The following is a 19490-nucleotide window of genomic DNA, read 5'->3' on the forward strand; positions in this document are numbered from 1 at the left end:
GCCAGCTACTATGTTGCTACATTTTTGCGCAATATCTGTAAAATTCACTGAGTTATAGTAATTTATTATTGTTTTTTTTTTGTAGGCTGATGTTGCTCAGCTGTGCCGGTCATTGTTAAATGGTTGACGTAGTTATAGAAGGGAATGCGATTACTTTCTGAAAGTTTCAATAATATTTGTTCAGCCATTCATATTGTAACAGTACAGATAAAAAGCACAAATAGACACACATACATGTTGAAAAGCATTACTTCTTCACCTTGGGTTGCAATAAACGGAACACAGAAAAATAAAGCTGCAGTAAAGCCCAATGTTCATGAAGCTGTTGGGGGAAACTACAGCAGGATTGTGACTAGTGTATGAACTGCTCTGGCTTGTTGTCATGTTACTCAGTGTTTGTCTGTTGCGCAATGTGGGGTTATCCCTGACAGACGGTTCAAAAAGTGGCTGAGCCTTAAAGAAGAATCGATGCCTGATATGTATAGCTGGACTACAAAATAATGGAAATGTAATTATTTCAAGAAAAACTGAATTACTGTTTTTCTAATCCTTTGCTGAGTCTATCTATTTGTTGAGTGTGCCAGTGTGAACTGCAGTCTCTGTACACTTTCACACAGGAGTAACAGTTTTAAGGGTTATCGAGTGTAACTAGGAATATACTATTGCTTGCATACGTTCGTATTTTTCATTCACAGCCGTAGAGGTTTAAAATGTGTTTTCCCTAATTTGCTGTGGGCATCCAGAATCATTGTTGCTCAAGATCTGATTTGTTAGTGTTGAATCCACCAGCCCACCACCTATTGTTCATACAGTAGTGAAAGAGCAGTCTCAGCAACAGCAGGCAGGGAGTGAGCGCTTTGTGAGCTTCACCACACACACACATAGTATGTGTGTGTGTGTGTGTGTGTGTGTGTGTGTGTGTGTGTGTAAGTGGCCAATGAGTCTGCAGAGACGAGGGTTTGTATCTGCACCATCTGGGCCATCTCCACTTACTTCCTGTACCGTCAATTAGAGCCCTCTGCACTGAGATTTCCAGGTATTTTGGATCATTCAAACAAGACGCACATTTCCTTTAAGCCTTTGTGAACAACAGGCCACAGTTATGAGAGTTCACGTTTTCTGCACAGTAACAGAAATCCTTGTGTGTATTATGTTTACTTATTTGTCCCTAAATCCGATAAGTCAGCAGTAACGAAGCTCACCTCTTTCACCCCCTTTTTGTCTAATTTTCTTGGAAGTTTCATGTGATTTATAATTTAGTTTCTAGGTTGCTAACTTCTCAGCTCTAATTCAATTATTTATTCAGTAATCTGAGATTACAGTGCATTGAGCTCTATCATCCTCCCTTGATTACACTCCTGCAGTTTCTAAAGCCATATTTCCTCTTTTCCTTTCTCCCCATCACGCAAACTCCGCACTTAAGTGGTTTTACAGTAAGCTAATGATGAAGCATGAGCTGCAGCAGCTTTACCCTCTTTAATGAGGCTTACCTGTCCCTGTGGGGTCAGGGGACACTGAGGAGTGGTGGAATCTACTTTATGGTCTCAGTTCAGCTGCACGGCTTTTACACCCAAATTCTTACTTTTCAGGAGTAAACACATGCACTTTATAAAATGCATAGATTGATTATTTATTAGTGGTGTTCAAGGAAATGTGTGTTTGCTGTTGTAAAGTCATCTTTCAGTCTGAGTGTCTAAAAGCTCTAGGGTGGAGTTGATGTAGGATTTTATTTCCATCTCCGAAGCTGCATTTCTTTTGATGTTTGTAAGGGTCCAAGTGTCTTATTCATCACTGGTGTCATTTTGATCAGATGTGGTTATAAAGTTTTTAGAAGCAAATTAGCAATCTACTCCTGAAGCAGCACCTCTAAGACCCTGTCCACATAAGAACGGGATTTTGTTAAGATACAAAAATGTATCGTTTCAGCTTTGAATTCTCACAAAACTACCTCTTAAGGAACCTGAAAACAGAGTGACTAAATCTTGAAATGCTATGGGTGCGTTTTTTTATGGATTGCCTAATCTTTCATAGGGCTACCTCTAATTTAACTTACAAATGTAAGCATTACATATGTAACAGCAGTCAAATATTGCTTTGAATAGAGCAGCAAAAACTCCTTATTACACCAAATATTCTGAGGCCAAACTGTTTTAGCATTTTATTCAACTGTCAACAACATTAAAGCAAATATTGGTCAAAAATCTGCAAGATTTACCAAGTACACATTAAATTTAAACATGGGAACTGGGAATAGTTTTAAAATACTGATGTGTATAATGAATTTAGCCTGTTGTGCTTTGAATATCATGAAGAAATCATTTTTATTGGATATTCTGCCTGAAGGCATCCATTATGTCACTGAATTTGGACCAACCCACCTCCCAGTCAACACTCACCGTCATGCACTTCAGTGGTTTTGTAGTTTAATGTGACATGACTCAGATGTTCAACTTTGTCGTATACAGAAACAAGGCGCCAAAAGTGGAAAAAGAAATACATCTACAGCAGCGTGGCCCTACTGGCAGAGTGGTTCTGATGGCAGTGAGGTTATCTTAACAACATGGTCCAGTTAGCAGTGTGGTTCGGTTAGCAACGTGGTCTTGTTAGCAGCTTTAGCAGGTCTTGTCAGCAGCATGATGATAATGAGGACCGCAGCAGCTGCGCTCCAGAACCGGGTCCAGCAGATGGAAAACTTTTAAGTTTTCCCCGCAGAACTGAACGGGTCTGTAGAGTTCGGTCCGTGCAGGTAGATGGAGGCTCATGGAGATGGCCGCCATGACAGGCCTGAGCCCATCCTCATCTTGTTCCTCTTATTGTGCCCCAACACATTCTTTTGTCATGAATTGATGCTATATAAATAGGTATATCTAAATATTGTTTAAATATAGTTTGTGTAAGCTTTGTGTGCATGCTCCATGCCTCGTTTCCGGGTTTTGATGTAGTTTTGTGGCAGCATTACAGTGCCACATCACATACAGGCTTAGTAACTACAGTGTTTCCGTGTGGATGAAAACATTTCTAGAAACGGGGCTGTTTGCACGAGAATATTTTTAGGAACAAAAATTAAATGAGCATTCAGAAAAACAGCATTTCTATAAAGAACATGCCCAAGTTTTTCAAATTGTGCTTCACCTTCCACCTGTGTTTGTAGATAAATGAACAAAAAGCGTAATGTTGTTAATTCAGGCTGCCTCTTTTGTAGTTGTGCAGAATGTATCCACATGCATTTAGATGCTTGGCCAACCTCATGGAGGGCTTGATTAAAATAATGTTTTTTCACAAGATATTTGATCATGTGACCATGACCCTGTTTAAACCACACATGAACAAAATCCAAGCCTGAGGCCAGAAATGACCCTTAGACAACCTCCACGTGAGCCTTGATGAAAACAAAAAGCCTCAAAGTTAATGTCTGAACAACAGTTATTTGAATCTAGACTGTTTTAAACATCTTTAATGTGATAATATTAAGCTTTCGTTTTGAAGATGTGTATTTTTCTGATTTTTTACAAGACAAAGGAAACTTTCTTCAGAAGAAAATAAGAAGCATTGCTTCTTTTAAACATGAGCTGGTATCTACATATTTGTTCACTTGTTCAGATCAAAGTGTTTGTGTTGCAGAAAGAGTACGGTGCTTGATTCAGTGAGACGTTTTAGCATTTATCACAACATTTTACATGTTTTAATGGGTCGGTTTGGCTTTCTGGAAGCAAACTCTTGTTCGTTTTCAAGAGGCCTGTATAGCAATAACTGTAAATGTTTTAAATTGTGTGAATGTTTATGAATCATTTACACCTTTGTGAGCCATTTTTCTTCCTTACGTTTTTCAGCATCTTTCTCGTTCCACAGTTTTTCTGCTATTCCAACAAATCATGAATCAAAAAGTTCAGCTCTTTAAGGATAATCCTGCTATGACTTTTGGTATTGGTGCAACTTTAGCTTTTTGAAATATTTAGCCTTTTCTGTTGCTTTTTATAGAAAATGAATTGAGCTTATTTTACCTCCTTCAAATCTTTAGATCAGTTTACAACCTTTTTCAGCTTCTTTCAGCTTATTGCAGCTGTTTTTTCCCAGCTGTTTAGCTCCTTTCAGATTCTTTCTACTAACTACAACATTTTTGAGCTTCTAACCAATTTATGCTAATTTCAGTTTATTTATGAAAGTTTAAGTTATTTAAACTATTTCAGCTACAATTTAGCGGTTTTCTGCTAATTTCACATTTTTTGCACTTATTTCAACTTTTTTCGGCCTAATTCAGCAAAAATGTGCTTTCTCTACTCCCTTCTGATAATTTAAGCTTTATTCTGCCTTTTTAGCTAATTTCAGCAGGTTTTTCTCTAATTTAAGTGTTTTTCCAAATAATTTCCACTTTTTTGTGGTCATTTCAGCTTCTTTCAGCAAACATGTTATTTCTGCTTTCTTCTACTAATTTAAGCTCGTTCTACCTTTTCAGCTATTTTGTAGCATGTTTAGCTAATTTCAACTTTTTGCAGTTAAATTCAATTTTTTCTTGGTAATTTCTGCAACTTTCAGCCTAATTAACTTCTTTCTGCTGATTTCAGCTTCTTATGCTCCTTTTATTTTTTTCTGCTAGTTTCAGCTTTTTCTGCTATTTTAGCTATTTTAGTGCTAAGTTTAGCTTTTTCAGCTAATTCCACTTTTTTTTGCACATTTCAGCTTTTTCCACATCCTTCTGGTTGTTTAAGCGTCTTTCTGCCTTTTCAGCTACTTTTCAGCTATTTTTTGCCAATTTCAACTTTTTTAAGCTAATTTCCTAATTTTTGTATTAATTTCTGCTCATTTAAACCTAATTCAGCAAATATGTTATTTATGTTTTCTTCTGCTTGTTCTTCAATTCCAGTTACATTTCAGCACGTTTTTAGCTAATTTCAGCTGTTTTCACCAAATTCTTCATCAATAAGCATTCACACTGCATTTTTGGAGGAGATGCAGTTTCTCTAGTTACAGCTTTAAAGTTGTACACAGCTGCAGACAAACTTTTCTTCTACACGGCATGCTTATGTAACTAAATGTTGTCAAACCTCAGGGAATATGAAGCCAAAAACCTTTGATATCAAAGAAAAGGTTCTCTGCAGTCATGAAAGCAACAACTTGTTAGAACAACAGAACACCATTAGTTCACCTCTTCCTGTGTGTTTTGAAGAGGACAGTTTCCCACAAACGTCACATTACATTGTTTGAACGAAGCAAATTTGTTGCATCATAATCTTCTGAATGGCTGCAAGTGGTCTCCCTTTGGAGAATGCAAACATCTGCATGTTGACTGAGCCATTAAAATAATAAATTACAACTCTTACAGTTACAGTTTGGCTCTTGTTGGAAGAGAAACCTTTTCTTTTCTTTTGAACTTCTTTACTTGATCATTAATACTTTACTTTTCATGCTTGCACCTGAGTTCAGGTGGAAAAAGACCTGTTCCTGTCAGAGGTTTCACCTCTTCAAACTCTCCTTTTTTATCGATCATGTTTGCATTTCTGTTCTGAAACTCTCAGGATGGTGTAATTGATTGTATATCGACAACTGATCCCTATATCCAAGATGATCGCCAAAGCCAAGTGCCATTAGCAAACACAAATGGCTGTAACTTAGCCAGTTTTACAGACACTAAGATAAATGTTGGTGTGGTAAAAACACATGTACCTTAAGAACCAATAGATCATGTGATATCTTTGTTGACTCGCTGGACTTTTTAAAAAAAGGAGCTAAATACTCATTTTTAGACTAGCATAACATTCTATTTTTGATTTATCAAATTGTATTTGATTTTTTTTTCTTTTGTTTTAACTCAATTTAATTTATCTTTTGTCTTGCGATATTTTAGTGCAAGTCTAAACCAATGGCACGAGAGGTGATATGTATTTATTCAATGAATTCTAGGCTCTTTTTTATATATATATAGAGTTCAAACAGCAACTTGAAGCACTGACGTCCTTTAAAACAAAGAAAACCAACGTGAAAATGCTCGAATTAGAACGTTTGCCTTTTACCTTTTTCTTGACGGAGATTTATTTTTAACACTGAGTCATAAAATACTATGGCGCTTGCGTTCTGTTGTTTGCAGTTCAGCATTTCCCGGATGAATCATTCATAAATTGGTGTCTGTTACGTTCATGCAGTTTTTTTTTCCTCTCTATGCTCAGCACAGTAAAAAAAAACTAAATGCTATAATCCCACAAACTTTTGCTTTTTTCCACCTGGATTATCGTATCTCTAAACGCGAGCCTCTAATTGCTGCTCATTTCTGTGTGCGTATGTATATTGTGGTGGAGGCGTGCGTTGTCTTTGTAAATTCTCCAGCAATAAAACACACAATGCTTCCTGCTGTGCTTCTGCATTCTGAACTACAGCCTTTTCATTTTTATTTTTAATGATTCTGTATGCTTTATCTTCACACACACACACCCACACACACTAGTAGCTGGCAGGGGGCCGAGAGCGATGATGGCCCCTTCAGGCAGGAGCAGGGGAAAGGAAGAGAGCTCAGGGCGAGAGGAGGCGTGATTTGGGTGAAAGGAAGAAAGGCAGACGTTGAGTTTCCTTTAAACCATGTGATCAGCGGTGTGTGAGCCCGTCTGTCGCAGACGGCTGCCTGAGCAGGTTACTAATCACAGGGCTGTCCTCGGCTCTTTGAATGTTTCCACATTCAACATTTTTCCTCTCTTTTCTTCCTCTGACCTATAAGTCTCATTATTTTGGATTTTAGAAGCTGTAAAGAAATGTTCTCTCCATGTTTTGTTTTAAGCATTATAGATTTATACAGTAAATGTCATAGCAAAAGTAAAATAATGATGATTAAATAAAGGAATAGTTGTCGAATCCTCCACTCTGGCAGTCACACCTCCTGATGTAGCCCAGAGATCCATTTCAGATTTTCCATTTAACTCCAAATGGTAAAGGTACATGATGTACTAGAGAGATTGGACTCCTAGGGTCGGGTGGTTGTGGGGAATCCATCACATTAACTATGCAAGCCACTGGGGTTTAGGGACAACCCTGTAGATGTAAAGAAGGTTAAAGCAATTCATACAAAGGTAGCTCTAGAGAGTGATGTAATCTCAGTAGTGTTATGTCAACACCAAATATTTAACAAAGTACAAGCTCAAGTGCAAGACTAAGAACTAAATCAAATCTGTTCTTTTGGTTTAATCAACAGTGTTTAGATTTAGCTGTTTCTTAAACCACGTTAGACATTTTAGCTGATGAACTGTCCCAACTATTATTTAACATTAAACTAGTTTCATTCTCCAGCTGTCTTAAATTGTCTTTAACCATGCCTGGCCAGAATCCCTCGTGTTCAGCCTTCGCTGGATGACCGGATCTTCCCCACACAGCCTGGAGTCGCCATCTACAGCGTGAGTCTCGTTTCAGCTTTTCTACAAGTAGATTAGAAATAAAGTTGGACGTTCTCTTCTGGAACACCATCGGTAAAGATTGTCATTTAAACCTATATCTTAAACATAGTGATTGTACATTTTATGTATTCCGCACCAAGTTAACATCGCAAGGCAGATACAACTAATGAGAGAGCATCTTTGTTGTTTTTGTGTACTAATTTTAAAATAATACTGAGATCTGACCTGATTTAAATTGCTACATTGTCAGGAAATCTCTGGCACTCACCAATACCTTCAGCTGTTATTAAACATATCTTGAATTTTCTACGTGCCCTGTATGAAACTTTATCCATAGCCGCGTCACCATAACTGTTGTTGAACCTGACTAGAGCACCATCACGTGACACAATCAGATGGTTCATTAGATTTGATCATGAAGACTTGGCAGGACTTTGTTTCCATTGATGACTTCTAGGTATGGGCTGGTATGGCACTTTAATGGTGTGATACACTTGAGCAAAAATATTATCGTTTCAGAATATTATAGTATTAAAACAAACAAAAAAAAAACTTTTTTTCACCGTATAAGTCGCACCTTTTTGCATGAATTTGCAGGTCCTACGACTTATACACCGAAGCGACTAATATACAGTTTTTTTCCATATTTATAACCAATTTTTGGCTGAGATCTGACGATTTCATTCATTCTGACATGGAAACTTTAAACATTACCATTTTTGGCCGCGAGAAGGCCCTCGAGCAATATGGCAAGCCAAGTGTCTCATTAATAGGTAAAAGTGGCTATTAATGAGACACTTGGCTTGCCATAGAGCCGCCTTCGTCTCGCTCCGGAACTCCTGGAGCAAACGTCAAATCAGCTGCATTTCACTGGTGAAATGCAGCTGATTTGACCATTAAAGTGCATTTATTAAGGACAAATTAGACTGAGACACACCTTTACTATAATGTCAAACAAACAAATAATTGTTTTTAGGTGGTTATCTTGTTAAATGTTGAAGAAATGCGCAGCGAGTCCTCCCTCTGCACGCTCCCACAGCCGTGAATCCATTTTTGAAATGCAGCTGATTTGACCGTCAAAGTTCATTTATTATGGAAAAGTTCAACTGAGATGCAATTCAATTCAGTTCAATTCAAAAATACTTTATTAATCCCAAAGGGAAATTAAGTGTTGTCGTAGCTCATCATCTTGGTTTTCATTCAAGAGTTATAGATGCTGAGCTGTGGGCAGGAAGGATCTCCTGCAGCGAATTCAAAGAATCTGGCCACAGATACTGATCCATCCACCTGGATTCAGCTTGCTGTCAGATCTGGTGGGCCTCTCTGTCCTCCTGGGTAGCAGGACTGCCCGACTGCTGGGTAGAATTCCTCCCTGAGCGATGGTCACTCAGTCTGCCGAGCTTCTCGTCACCACGGACAGACAGCTTACGGTGCTGGGGGATGATCCCGGTCCTCCCGTTGTCAAAAGCTGAGTTTCCCAACAGCTCCATGATCTTGGTGGTCAGGTACTTGAGCACAGCCGCCAGGTTGATGGAAATTCAACCACGGTGCCTCCTTTTCAACCCATTTGGGGCTGTAGCTGACGTATTTGAGCTTTGAGATGTAAATCAGCTGCTCCTGGTTGTTAAAAAACACTGTGTCGCCATGGTTACGCATCATAACAAATGCCCAAAAGTAAAAAGGTTTCTGTAAAAATCCTTCCAGATGCACAGCATCCAATACCAGAAGAAGTAATAATCCGAAAAAAGTGATTTACATTAAGAAAAAAGAGGAATTAAAGTTTTCAAGAGCAATAACACAGAATGAAAGTTACAGAGCTGCTCCAACATGCAGCCACCCCAAGCGGCACAATTCTAGAACAATGCACCTTTGCTATAATTTTTAGGAAACAAATAATTGTTTTTAAGTGTTAATCTTGTTAAATTCTAGTTAAACTCCTCCCGTGCACGCTCCTGCGGCCGCCATTTGGCAGCCAATCGACTTTTTGCACAACACCGGCCCACGTTTCCAGGTGGTCAGCGGTGACGCGTAATAGATGCGACTTATTTATGTTTTTTTTCCACTTTATTAGACATTTTTAGACTGATGCGACGTATTTGACTCAAATTACATCACACGTTCTTATTAATGTTTTTGTCAGTGGTATATTCTAATATTTTATGTAATTATTTGTAGTGTTTTATCATTTCAAATCGCAGATATAAAAAAAAACTGACTTAATCCAAGCAAAGTCTTTCTGTCATTTGCATTCTGGACAGATGTTATACCAATTTGTGATGAGCTTTTTATAATTAACATATTTATTTACAACAATCAAGGCTAAAATTTAAAATGTCGAACTTGAGATCATTTTATTTTTTGCAGTTGTTGATTTATAATGATTCAAGTTGTTCTTACCTTGCTACCGTGTGTTCAGACCTTCATTTTGTTTGTTTACTTTCAATTATTTATTAGAGACTTTACAAACAGTTTCACGTTACACAGCGTCTGAAAGTGTTGCATCATTTAAATTCACAGGATTTTCACAAATGAAAAACAAAAATAACCAAGTAACAGATTAAATAAATGGAGTGTTGTAACCGCATCGTGTCCTTGAAACATGAACGTGCTTTCCTCACGCTTTCCTCCCACAGGTGAGAGTAGTTTTATAGACATTGTCACACAGTTTTATTGGTTTTAAATAACATTTAAGAGTTGTCTGTCAGAGTAATGATTTTAATGAAAGCCGTGTGAGAAGCCATACTGGTGTATTGTAATGGTCAGGAACCAGTGACACTGAGCACGTACTGTGTGCTGGAGCTGAATCCAGCATGCTTTGTTTACGCTGAGCAAATACAGAAAGAAAGGCAGGAAGGTGTGCGTCCACAACATTCTTCCAAGGTTTTGAAGCGTTAAAAAGATTTAACACTCTTAACAAGAAAGCTGTTCTCTCCAGACAGAATTTGATTCAGTCTGGACTTCAGCATTTTGTTTATTAAATTCACTTGACACTTGTTTACTTAAGTTTGTATTTACAATCATGTGTTTGTAGTTGCTGCTTTGGTTTTTGATGCTTGGACATCTTGTAAATGTACTCTGCCAGAAGAAGATGGGGATTTTGGTGCAGCAGCTTCAGGAAGCAAACTCGCAGAGGAATTGGGCTTGTTCTTTGTTTTACTAAACAAAAAGACTCGCCGAGATTTAAAAATACATTTGATAACTTTTGTTGTGTGAATGTTTATGAAACATTCACTCTATTGTGATCCGTTTTTCTTCTGTACGTTTTTCAACATCTTGTTCCACGATTCTTGTGCTATTTCATCAGATCGTCAAAACGTTCAGCTCGTTCAGGAGAAGGGTGCTTTAACTTTGGTATTGGTGCAACTTTAGCTTTTTGAAATATTTAGCTGTTTTGTGCTCCTTTCATATCCGTTCTGCTAACTGCAACATTTTTTCTGCTTCTTCTAACTTGTTTCTGCTCATTTCAGCTTGTTATGCTTCTTTTAGTTTACTTCTACAAGTTTCAGCTTATTTTACTATTTCAGCTACTATTTAGCTGTTTTATGCTAATTTTAGTATTTTCAGCTAATTCCACATTTTTTGCACTCATTTCTACATTTTTCAGCCTAAATGAGCAAAATGTGCTCTTTCCACTTCCTTCTGGTAATTTAAGATTCTTTCTGCCTTTTCAGCTGTTTTTTTTGTTTTGTTTGTTTGTTTATTTTTTTCCCTAATTTCATCTTTTTCCAAGTAATTTCTACCTTTTTGTGCTCATTTTTGGTTCTTTCAGACTGATTGGATAAACATTTTCTTTCTGCTTTCTTCTGCTAATTTAAACTTGTTCTACCTTTTTAGCATTTTTTAGCTAATTTCGGCTGTTTTTGGATAAATTCAAGTTTTTCATGGTCATTTCTGCTACTTTCAACCTTGTTAACTTTTAATATTAATTTAAGCCTATTATGCTCCTTCCAGTTTTTTTTTTTTTTTGCTAGTTTCAGCTTTATCTGATATTTCAGCTACTATTTTGCTGTTTTCAACTAATTCCTCCTTTTTAGAGCTCATTTCAGCTCTTTCCATTTCCTTTCTGTAGTTTAAGCTTTTTTCTGCCTTTTCAGCTAATGTTCAGCTATTTTTTGCTCATTTCACATTCTTTTAGCTAATTTTTTATTTTTTTGCGCTTATTTTGCCAATTTAAACCAAATTCAGCAAATATGTGTTCTTTCTGCTTTCTTCTGCTAATTTAGGCTTGTTCTTCCATTTCAGCTACAATTCAGCATGTTTTTTTAGACAATTTCAGCTGTTTTTCAGCAAGTTATTCACCAATAAGCAGTGACACTGCCATTTCACAGGAACTGCAATTTCTCTAGTTAAAGTTAAGACTCAACAGAAGTTGCTCAAACCTTTAACTTTATAAAAAAATCACAATAATGTGGTAAAGTGTTGCATTGCTTTGAGTAACTGTCAACAGAAATACTTCTTTAATGGGCAAATAAATTACAACCCTTGTTCCCACGACTTAAATATCCATAGTCACTGTAATTACAGAACATCAAAACATAATGTAACAATCATTCATAAGCTGCTCTCAAACATCAAAGTTAGTGTCATTTTCACTTTATGGATTTTAACACGTGAAGTGGATAGCTGTCATATTGACTGAGCACAAGCTAAAAAATTGCACACTTACTTTGAAAACATTGGATCTTTGCTTCTTAAAAAATGTTTCATCTCTGTCATTTACGAGCTTTAGCAGTATACCTAGAGACGTTTTTTGACGAGACCACAAAGTTGCTTTTCAACAGTGCAGTCACTTCTGAAATGTGGGAGGCATTGTAAGTAGGAAAGATTGCACAAGGAAAAGAACGCCATTTCAACTCTGAGCTTCTTTTATCTGCTGCAGCACAACAGAGCTGAAAACAAAGATTTCTAATCTCTAAAAGATTGTTTTCATACGCTGCAAGAATGATGACACTGGTGGAAATAAACGGTGCTTGTGGCATGAGATGGTTTCTCTGCGTGTTGGACGTGAAGATTACTCAGTCACTCCCGTTTCCCCCTTCTCTTCGTGCACGCTCACCGTACAGCCGCTTACCACCCCTCCCCCAGTCAGTCACCCTCTCTACTGTAGGTTGAGAATGAGCTGCCGGCCTGAAGCAGAGCAGACTCCTCCCTGGCAACAGCAGCTAGTCTTTTTATCCCAGGTCATCCGAGGGAAGTGGGCCATGCAGAGAAGCTCTAGGGATGCAACGGGGAGAGACACTGTAGATACAGTAAATTAGAATAACCCTAACGCCTGGTGGGTTGAGTGCAATACAAAATCACGAGATGCAGGAATTATTTTATTTACCGTACTTTGACTTGTTCGAGTTGCCGCTGTTGTAAACTCCAAACGTCTTGTTTTGCATTCTCAGTTTAGTGTTCTTGTGGTGTGCAGCATATTTCATAAAATGTTGGAGTGGTGACTTTTTGTCCCAGTCCAGTGACATTATTCTTGCTCACAACGCCTGAGGGTTTCTTTCTTTAGGATACTAAACGTTGAAGCACTTTTGGGGTTAATTAGTTCCATTCTTCCAGCAAAAGCCCAAGTTGTGCAACAGTATGAGGTGGAGTTATTACGTACGTGTTCTCTGCAAATTGTCTACAGGGGATAAGAAGGACTGAAAGCAGTAGGTTTTCATTTCATTAACCTTTCCTGCAGAGTATGGGTTTCTGTTGCCATACTGAAGAGAAGGAAAAGATGTGGTCTTAAACACATCATGAAAACTCTGCGTACTTTTCTGTAATATTCAAAGATCAAAGATGGCGCTGAAATAATCCCATATTTTCATGGAGCCTGGATTTTTGCCTTTTTGATCATTCAATTTTGAACAGCTTTGCATTTTCTCTGAAGCACACAATGTCCTTTTTCTTTTAAACTCGATCTGGATTACTGATTTGTTTGACTGTAATTCATGTTTCGTCTGTGATTGTCGATTCCAGCTCTTTTCGCTCTCCAAGAAGTCAGTGCCAGTCTAGGCAAAGTTATCAGGCTTTTTTTGGCCCAAAGTTTTAATGACGGTCTAAAAATATGTCTTGCATTAAATTCTGCAGCTAAAAAACATAATTGTGATTCACAGCAACCAGTGTCAAAACTATTTTGTATGAGCACCTTTCCCCGCTGCTTTTTGCCCAACCATTATGGCGAGTAATCTGTATACCGTTTCCTGTATGAAGCAAAAAGTGTCTTTAAGTCCTATTGTACTTATTTAGTTTTATTTCATCTACAGATGAGTGACTACATTTACTTGTAATTTTCTTAAACAGCTCAACCGTTAAAAATTTCAGATCAGTGCTAATTTTCACAGTTTCAAGATCCTAACGCCACAACAGCTTCAACTTCAATAAATATTTTCACACAACTGTGCTCATGCCACTTATCAGTGCCCGTGTTTGTTCAGTAGAATAATGTTAAATCCCTCCTTTAGCTTTTAAAATGAAAAACGAGGATCTCTGTGTTTTTCTTAAATTTTTTACCAGCAACATGCCGGTAGGTGCAACACGATACGTTTAAGGTTATTTGTCGTCGTGTGTTCTCATCAGTGCTGAAACTACTTAATGTTCATTCCTGCCATCTGTGAGCTCTTGCTTGGTGTCAGCCCTGGACCTTCCGTTGGCCTTTGCCTGCGAGGCTTGTTTAGCTTGACCTGCTTATTTGTGTTGCACCGCTTGCCTTCAGTTTACAACACATGAGTAATGTAATGTGATTACTTAACTGTCTGAGGTCTAGGTGTCCTTTCATCATGTCGTTTGGGCTTTGGCCCATTCTGCAGCCTGCTGTTAGTCTTTATTGACTGCAGGTCTTCACCTCTGCCGGCGTACAGAGAACAACACCTCCGAGTGTTAGATTTACACTCTCCTGCAGGCAGGGAGACTAATCATCTGTCCAGTCCCACTACGCTGTATATGTCTCATCCTACTTTGCGTGGATGCCTAACTGCCCTTCTTTATGTCACGCAGGTACCCAGACATGCCGGCCCTACATTCACAGGTCCCGACCTCACAAAGGGACATCCGAACTTGGCGGGAACCCCGCCTGGTCATGCCCACTCCCCGGTGCTCTCTCAGGTATCTGTACCCACGGCTTCCCCATATCGCTACCCTAAGGGCTGGGAGACGGGCGGAGGGGTGAGTTTGTCGCTGTGGCAGCCGTCTTCCTCTGCATGCTCACTGTTGGTCTTTATATTTGTGCTTTTCTGTCTGTGACATACATTTAATTACTGTAGGTGAATTGGTTGCTGGTTTAGCGCACATTTATCACAAGTCTGGTTTTGTACAATTCTGTTCTATGTTTAGAGAATCGTGTGCACGAATGGCTCATTTTAATCAAGTAGTGTTTGATCAGAATAGATTTTAAGTCTAAAACCCTTGCACACATCATGCTCTGCTTTTTATGATAATCCGAGAACGCAGAGTGTTGGTTTCATGTCTGAATGAGCAGCCTGGTGGTTTTCTTTAACAAATCGTCATGGCAGTCTTACAAGTTTGAAGCTGGAGTAACATTTGCATATCACTAATAACAAAGCACTAGTCTGAACTGCTTTGGTCCCTTTGACAGAGCAATGCTGCTGTAATTTCTGAGCTCTCTAACAGCGTGTTATTACATTAATGAATTACAGCCCTGTTCAAATTTACCTACTCGTGGAGTTTCCTGTAATTATCTCCAACACCCACAATGTTTTCCTCACTTAGTCAAATAAACTTTCTATATCTGCTTTCTATGTTTATCTTCTGCTTCAGTCTTGCTATCTTTTTTTTTTAAGACAAATCTCAATGTGCTCGTTGGATTGAAAAAAAAATCTGGTGCTAAAATATGAAAACTTGGAAAACTGCAGTTTTATCTTTTGATCTCCCTTACTAAAAAGGTCTTTTTTTTTAAAGTTACAATTGTGGTTGTGATACCATTTAAACCTCTGCGCAAGAATCCAGTCAAAGGTTTGTTTAAACGTGTAGAATAGCAACATTTTGATAGGATTATGTTACACCAGTGCACTTGCACACCTTAATACATTGTTAGTAGTACATACAATATGGAATATTACCATAAAATTGTCATGCTGTTTGAAATGCTTACAACTCAGTCTTTGAGCTGTCTAATCCTGCTCATGACAAATACTGCACACTTATTTTTTCATCACACATGTTCGTGAATATAGCTGGGAAGGAAATTATTGTAAATGTGCCCGAATGCTGTCACTTTAAACAAAACGATTGGGTCATTAATGCTAAATATGAGAACAACTCCTGTCCACATCTGTCAACAAACAAACATGCATCACGTGTTAGTTTAACCATTTTGATTTGGATTCAGAATGGGTCAATACTGTGTAGATAAAATAAGCAGTCATAAACAGACAAGCAGGTTTTTATATCCACACTATTTTTATTTTTTTTTTAACTGAGAAATGAGCACACAAGAAGGAAATTAACACAGTTCAAACATTAATTTTTCTCATTTGTTTTAATGTGATGCTTTGTGTGGCCTTTTTGCTGTGGGACTTTAACTTTTAAGAAACATAACAAAATTATATAAAGCAAATCTGAATTTAAAGTATTTCTTCTGGCGCTTTTGATTTTTAGATTTTGGTTTGTTGGGTAATGTTTAAGAAAAATAGTGGAGCAAATAAAAAGGATAGGAGTAAAAATAACCTGGCTTCTGTTCTGAGTGAAAACTGTGACATCAGTTATTTTTTAAGAGTCATTTCTATGAAAGAAGTATAAAGTTTTGGAAATATTTAGCATGTTCCAGTGTGTGTCTTCCTGTGTGTTTTCCAACTATCATGAGATCACTACATGTGACAAAGTTGAGATTGGCCAACAACTAAAATGGGAGTGACAAAAGAGGAATAACATTTTATTACATAATATACTCACCGTTCTCTCCTCCAGTGAGGGTGTTTGAATACTCCCTTACCATTTTGTAAAAGTACCTTTTAAAGTTTCCGTTCAGTTCATTTCAGACAGTGATGTCGTATTACTTGCATTTGTGACCGTCTTGCTCCGCTCACCTACAGGCATGTTGACACTGTGACTCAGCATCTCTGGATGTATGTAACTGTGCATGTGAGGAATCTAGTTGTCCCTCTTTGTCATTATAGCCTACTGGCCCACTGCCTCACCCCAAACCAGCTCATGTCACTCGCCTTCTATAAATATCCGTGTTAGCCAGCACAAAGTTCAGTCATCACGATGACAGCAGCAGCAGATGCTTAAAGAAACAAGGAAAATCTGCTTAAACCCTCCTCTGCCACACTAGATGAAGAATAAAGGAACATGGGATTTGCGGTGCTCGAGGGTACCAATTATCTTTGGAGTACATAAACTCCACTTTCTCCCATCAACATTCAGCATGCGTTAGCGCTGCGATGCATGGGGTTTAGTTCTGAACTGCATGTCCTGTACCGTGTGAAGTGCCATTATTGATTGCAGTTTACTTTTCAGTCATTATGCAACAAACTCTCTCCTTAAGTGTCTCTATATTTCTTTCCTTTTTGACAGCCTCCCTACAACCCTGGGCAAAACGCTGGCTCCGCTCCTTTAGTGTATTCTGCGCACAGCCAAACACAGCCAATGAATGCTCAGCCGCAGAGTCGCCCGGTGAGTTTCTCTCCGTTTTCTAGATTTCCAGAGGACTTTCTATTCCTCCAGTTTTTTGGCTTCCTTGGTGACTTGTTGAAAACAGTGATGTGACAAAGAGAACAAAAAAGAAGACCACCAAGAGCTTGCCAGCTGTTGACTGATCTTGGTTTGATTTTGCTGATGAGGTAGTTAAACATAGGCTGTGTTGATTTAATGGGGTCATATTGTTCCTAATGGGCTCATTGTGGGCGTTCTTATCAGCGATAACGCAAAGGAAACAAGTTTCATTTTTCTAATCTTCCATTGTAACTGTAATAGGTTTCACGCATTGACGTAAACCTCTAATAATAAACAAGATTATTCCCTCAATGTAAAGAGCATCATCGGGGTGCAGGCTTAAATAAAGATCTCTAGGAACGTTAAATGTTACATGCCTGGCCAGTATGGAGGAAAGAACACCCCAACAGTATTAGTGTTTTTTCTCCATCTTCAAATCTTTGCTCCGTTAGAAACTGTAAATCTCGACCTTTACAGAACTCACAGTTTCAGACTGCTGTGTCATTTTCGACTATTTTTATTTTTTTATTGCTTGTTTAATTTTGCATTTCAGATTGGCCAAATTCATAAAAGCTGTCATGTGATAATCCTGTGAAAGGCCAGTGGAGAATACCCAGATGTGATAATGTCTTTGAATTACTCATAAATCTTAACCGACTCTTGATGAGCATCCGTCAGAAGTAAAAAAAAACAACTAGATCTCAGTCAGTGGATCTTTACAGACTATATGGTTACATGTATAAGGCTTATCACCAAGACTAATATATATATTTAGCTTAGTAGAAAGGGATTCAAAGTATGAAATTACACATATTTTGTATACTGTCAAAATGTCTGAATTGTCTTGTAAGCATAAATAAACTATCTGAATTAATGTCTAAATTACATGGTATGCTTAAAAGGCTGGTCCTGCATCATGTGCCAAGTTTCTTTAAACGTTTGTTGTGTTTGTTTTCAAGTGTCTGCCTCCATCGCTTGTTTTATGCCATAACTGTCTCCTGTGCTCTCTGTTCTCCCTGCTTTGCCATCACTGCTTCAATCTCCCCGCTGGACCTCCCCTCACTCCCGCACCAGTTTGCTACGGGCCCTCGACCAACCCACCATCAGGTAATTTGCCCCTGCTGGATGCCCCTCCTGCTTCTCCTTTTGCACCATCACCATTAAAGTGTTTTGCTGGTCCTTGTTGGAGAAAAAAAAGGCTTTTGTGAGGGAGTCCACTGTTGCTTTAAAAATCTCACATCTAAAAGATTTTAGTGCCGTAAAAACAGGTTAAAATGTTTAAATTTTCACGAGGTGTTCTTGTGCCTGGTTTAAGCCTAATGAGCTGGAAGAAGTTGCTGCACTTGTTTAGTTTCTACGAGTGAGCAGAATTCCTTCTTGTCCTCCAGTGGATATCCGTGCTGCGTTCAGTTTGTACTTTAGGACGGAAATATACAATTCTCATTTAACTGTCTGTAAAATACTTTGGTGAGCACAATTTTTCTGTGTCCTCTGAGGCCTGGATTACAACAAGATATTCAAGCTTGAACTCTGTTCTGGATATCAGATGTTCGTTCTCATGTCCGACATCAAACCAGTGATCTGAAAAAGGAAAAATATCCATCGGAGTTTTTGTTAGTTATTTTTTAAGGCATTGCATATGTTTGTAGTTGTAGAAGTTAGGGCTGGGCGATACGGCCTAAAATCAATATCACAATATATTGATTGAGCAGTTCACCTCGATAACGGTAAATGGACGATGACTGCAACCCCCCACCCCTGAAAATAATGTGATAGGCCATCATAAATAATTCACAGCCACTTTATCTTGATGGCATAATTCCATTTTTATTGTCACTTTAATGAACTTTAAAACTACAGCTTCTGCAAATAAATGAAGAAAATGTGTACTTTTAGTTTAGACGTTCGCTCATATTGTTGAGAGCCTGCAAACGCTTGAGCTATTGACTCGTGGTGGTGGAAGAACTTGTTCTGGTCCTTGCTTTGAGCTTTGGGCTTTGGGCTTTGGGCTTTTTTAAGTTCTTCCCATCGGACCAGGTGGTTGTGTTGCAGGTGGTAGAAGAGGTTGGATGCATTGCCATGGCTTGTAGCAACAGTCTTTTGGCATAGTTTACACTTGGCTTTTTTTTGTTCAATGTCGTCTTTACTAAACCCAAAATATTGCCAGACGACTGATGACGTTTTTTTTAATTAGCTGCCCCTGCTGCTGCCGCTTCAGCATTCGAAATTTCCTCCCATTATCTCAACTGCACCGTCTCTTTCAAGAAGGGGTTCTCTGCAGGCCAAAAGTGGGCGTTTCTGGCTAATAGGCGTTTGTGGGGTGCAAACACTGATTGGCTAACTGTATCTGCTGCTCTTTAGTTAAGTTACGTGAGCTCTTTTTTTAAAACTGAAGGTTTCTAAGAACCAGCGTTAAATCTACTGTCAAACACAAGAAGATTCTCTTTTGTTCTTGGGTTGTAGCTG

The 19490-nt window shown here is 38.3% G+C and overlaps 1 protein-coding gene across 1 annotated transcript in view; it reads left to right on the forward strand.

The window, feature by feature from the left end:
• Positions 1 to 19490, forward strand: part of eif4g3a (eukaryotic translation initiation factor 4 gamma, 3a) — a 73026-nt gene that overhangs the window by 5677 nt on the left and 47859 nt on the right. The window contains exons 2-5 of the mRNA XM_037678575.1: positions 7304 to 7373; positions 14349 to 14516; positions 16887 to 16985; positions 18099 to 18131. Of these exons, the coding sequence (XP_037534503.1) occupies positions 7304 to 7373; positions 14349 to 14516; positions 16887 to 16985; positions 18099 to 18131 (370 nt within the window). The remainder of the gene's footprint in view (positions 1 to 7303; positions 7374 to 14348; positions 14517 to 16886; positions 16986 to 18098; positions 18132 to 19490) is intronic.

This window comes from Nematolebias whitei, chromosome 7 (genome assembly GCF_014905685.2).
Source record: "Nematolebias whitei isolate Nwh7 chromosome 7, NemWhi1, whole genome shotgun sequence".
In the NCBI taxonomy this organism is placed as follows: domain Eukaryota; kingdom Metazoa; phylum Chordata; class Actinopteri; order Cyprinodontiformes; family Rivulidae; genus Nematolebias; species Nematolebias whitei.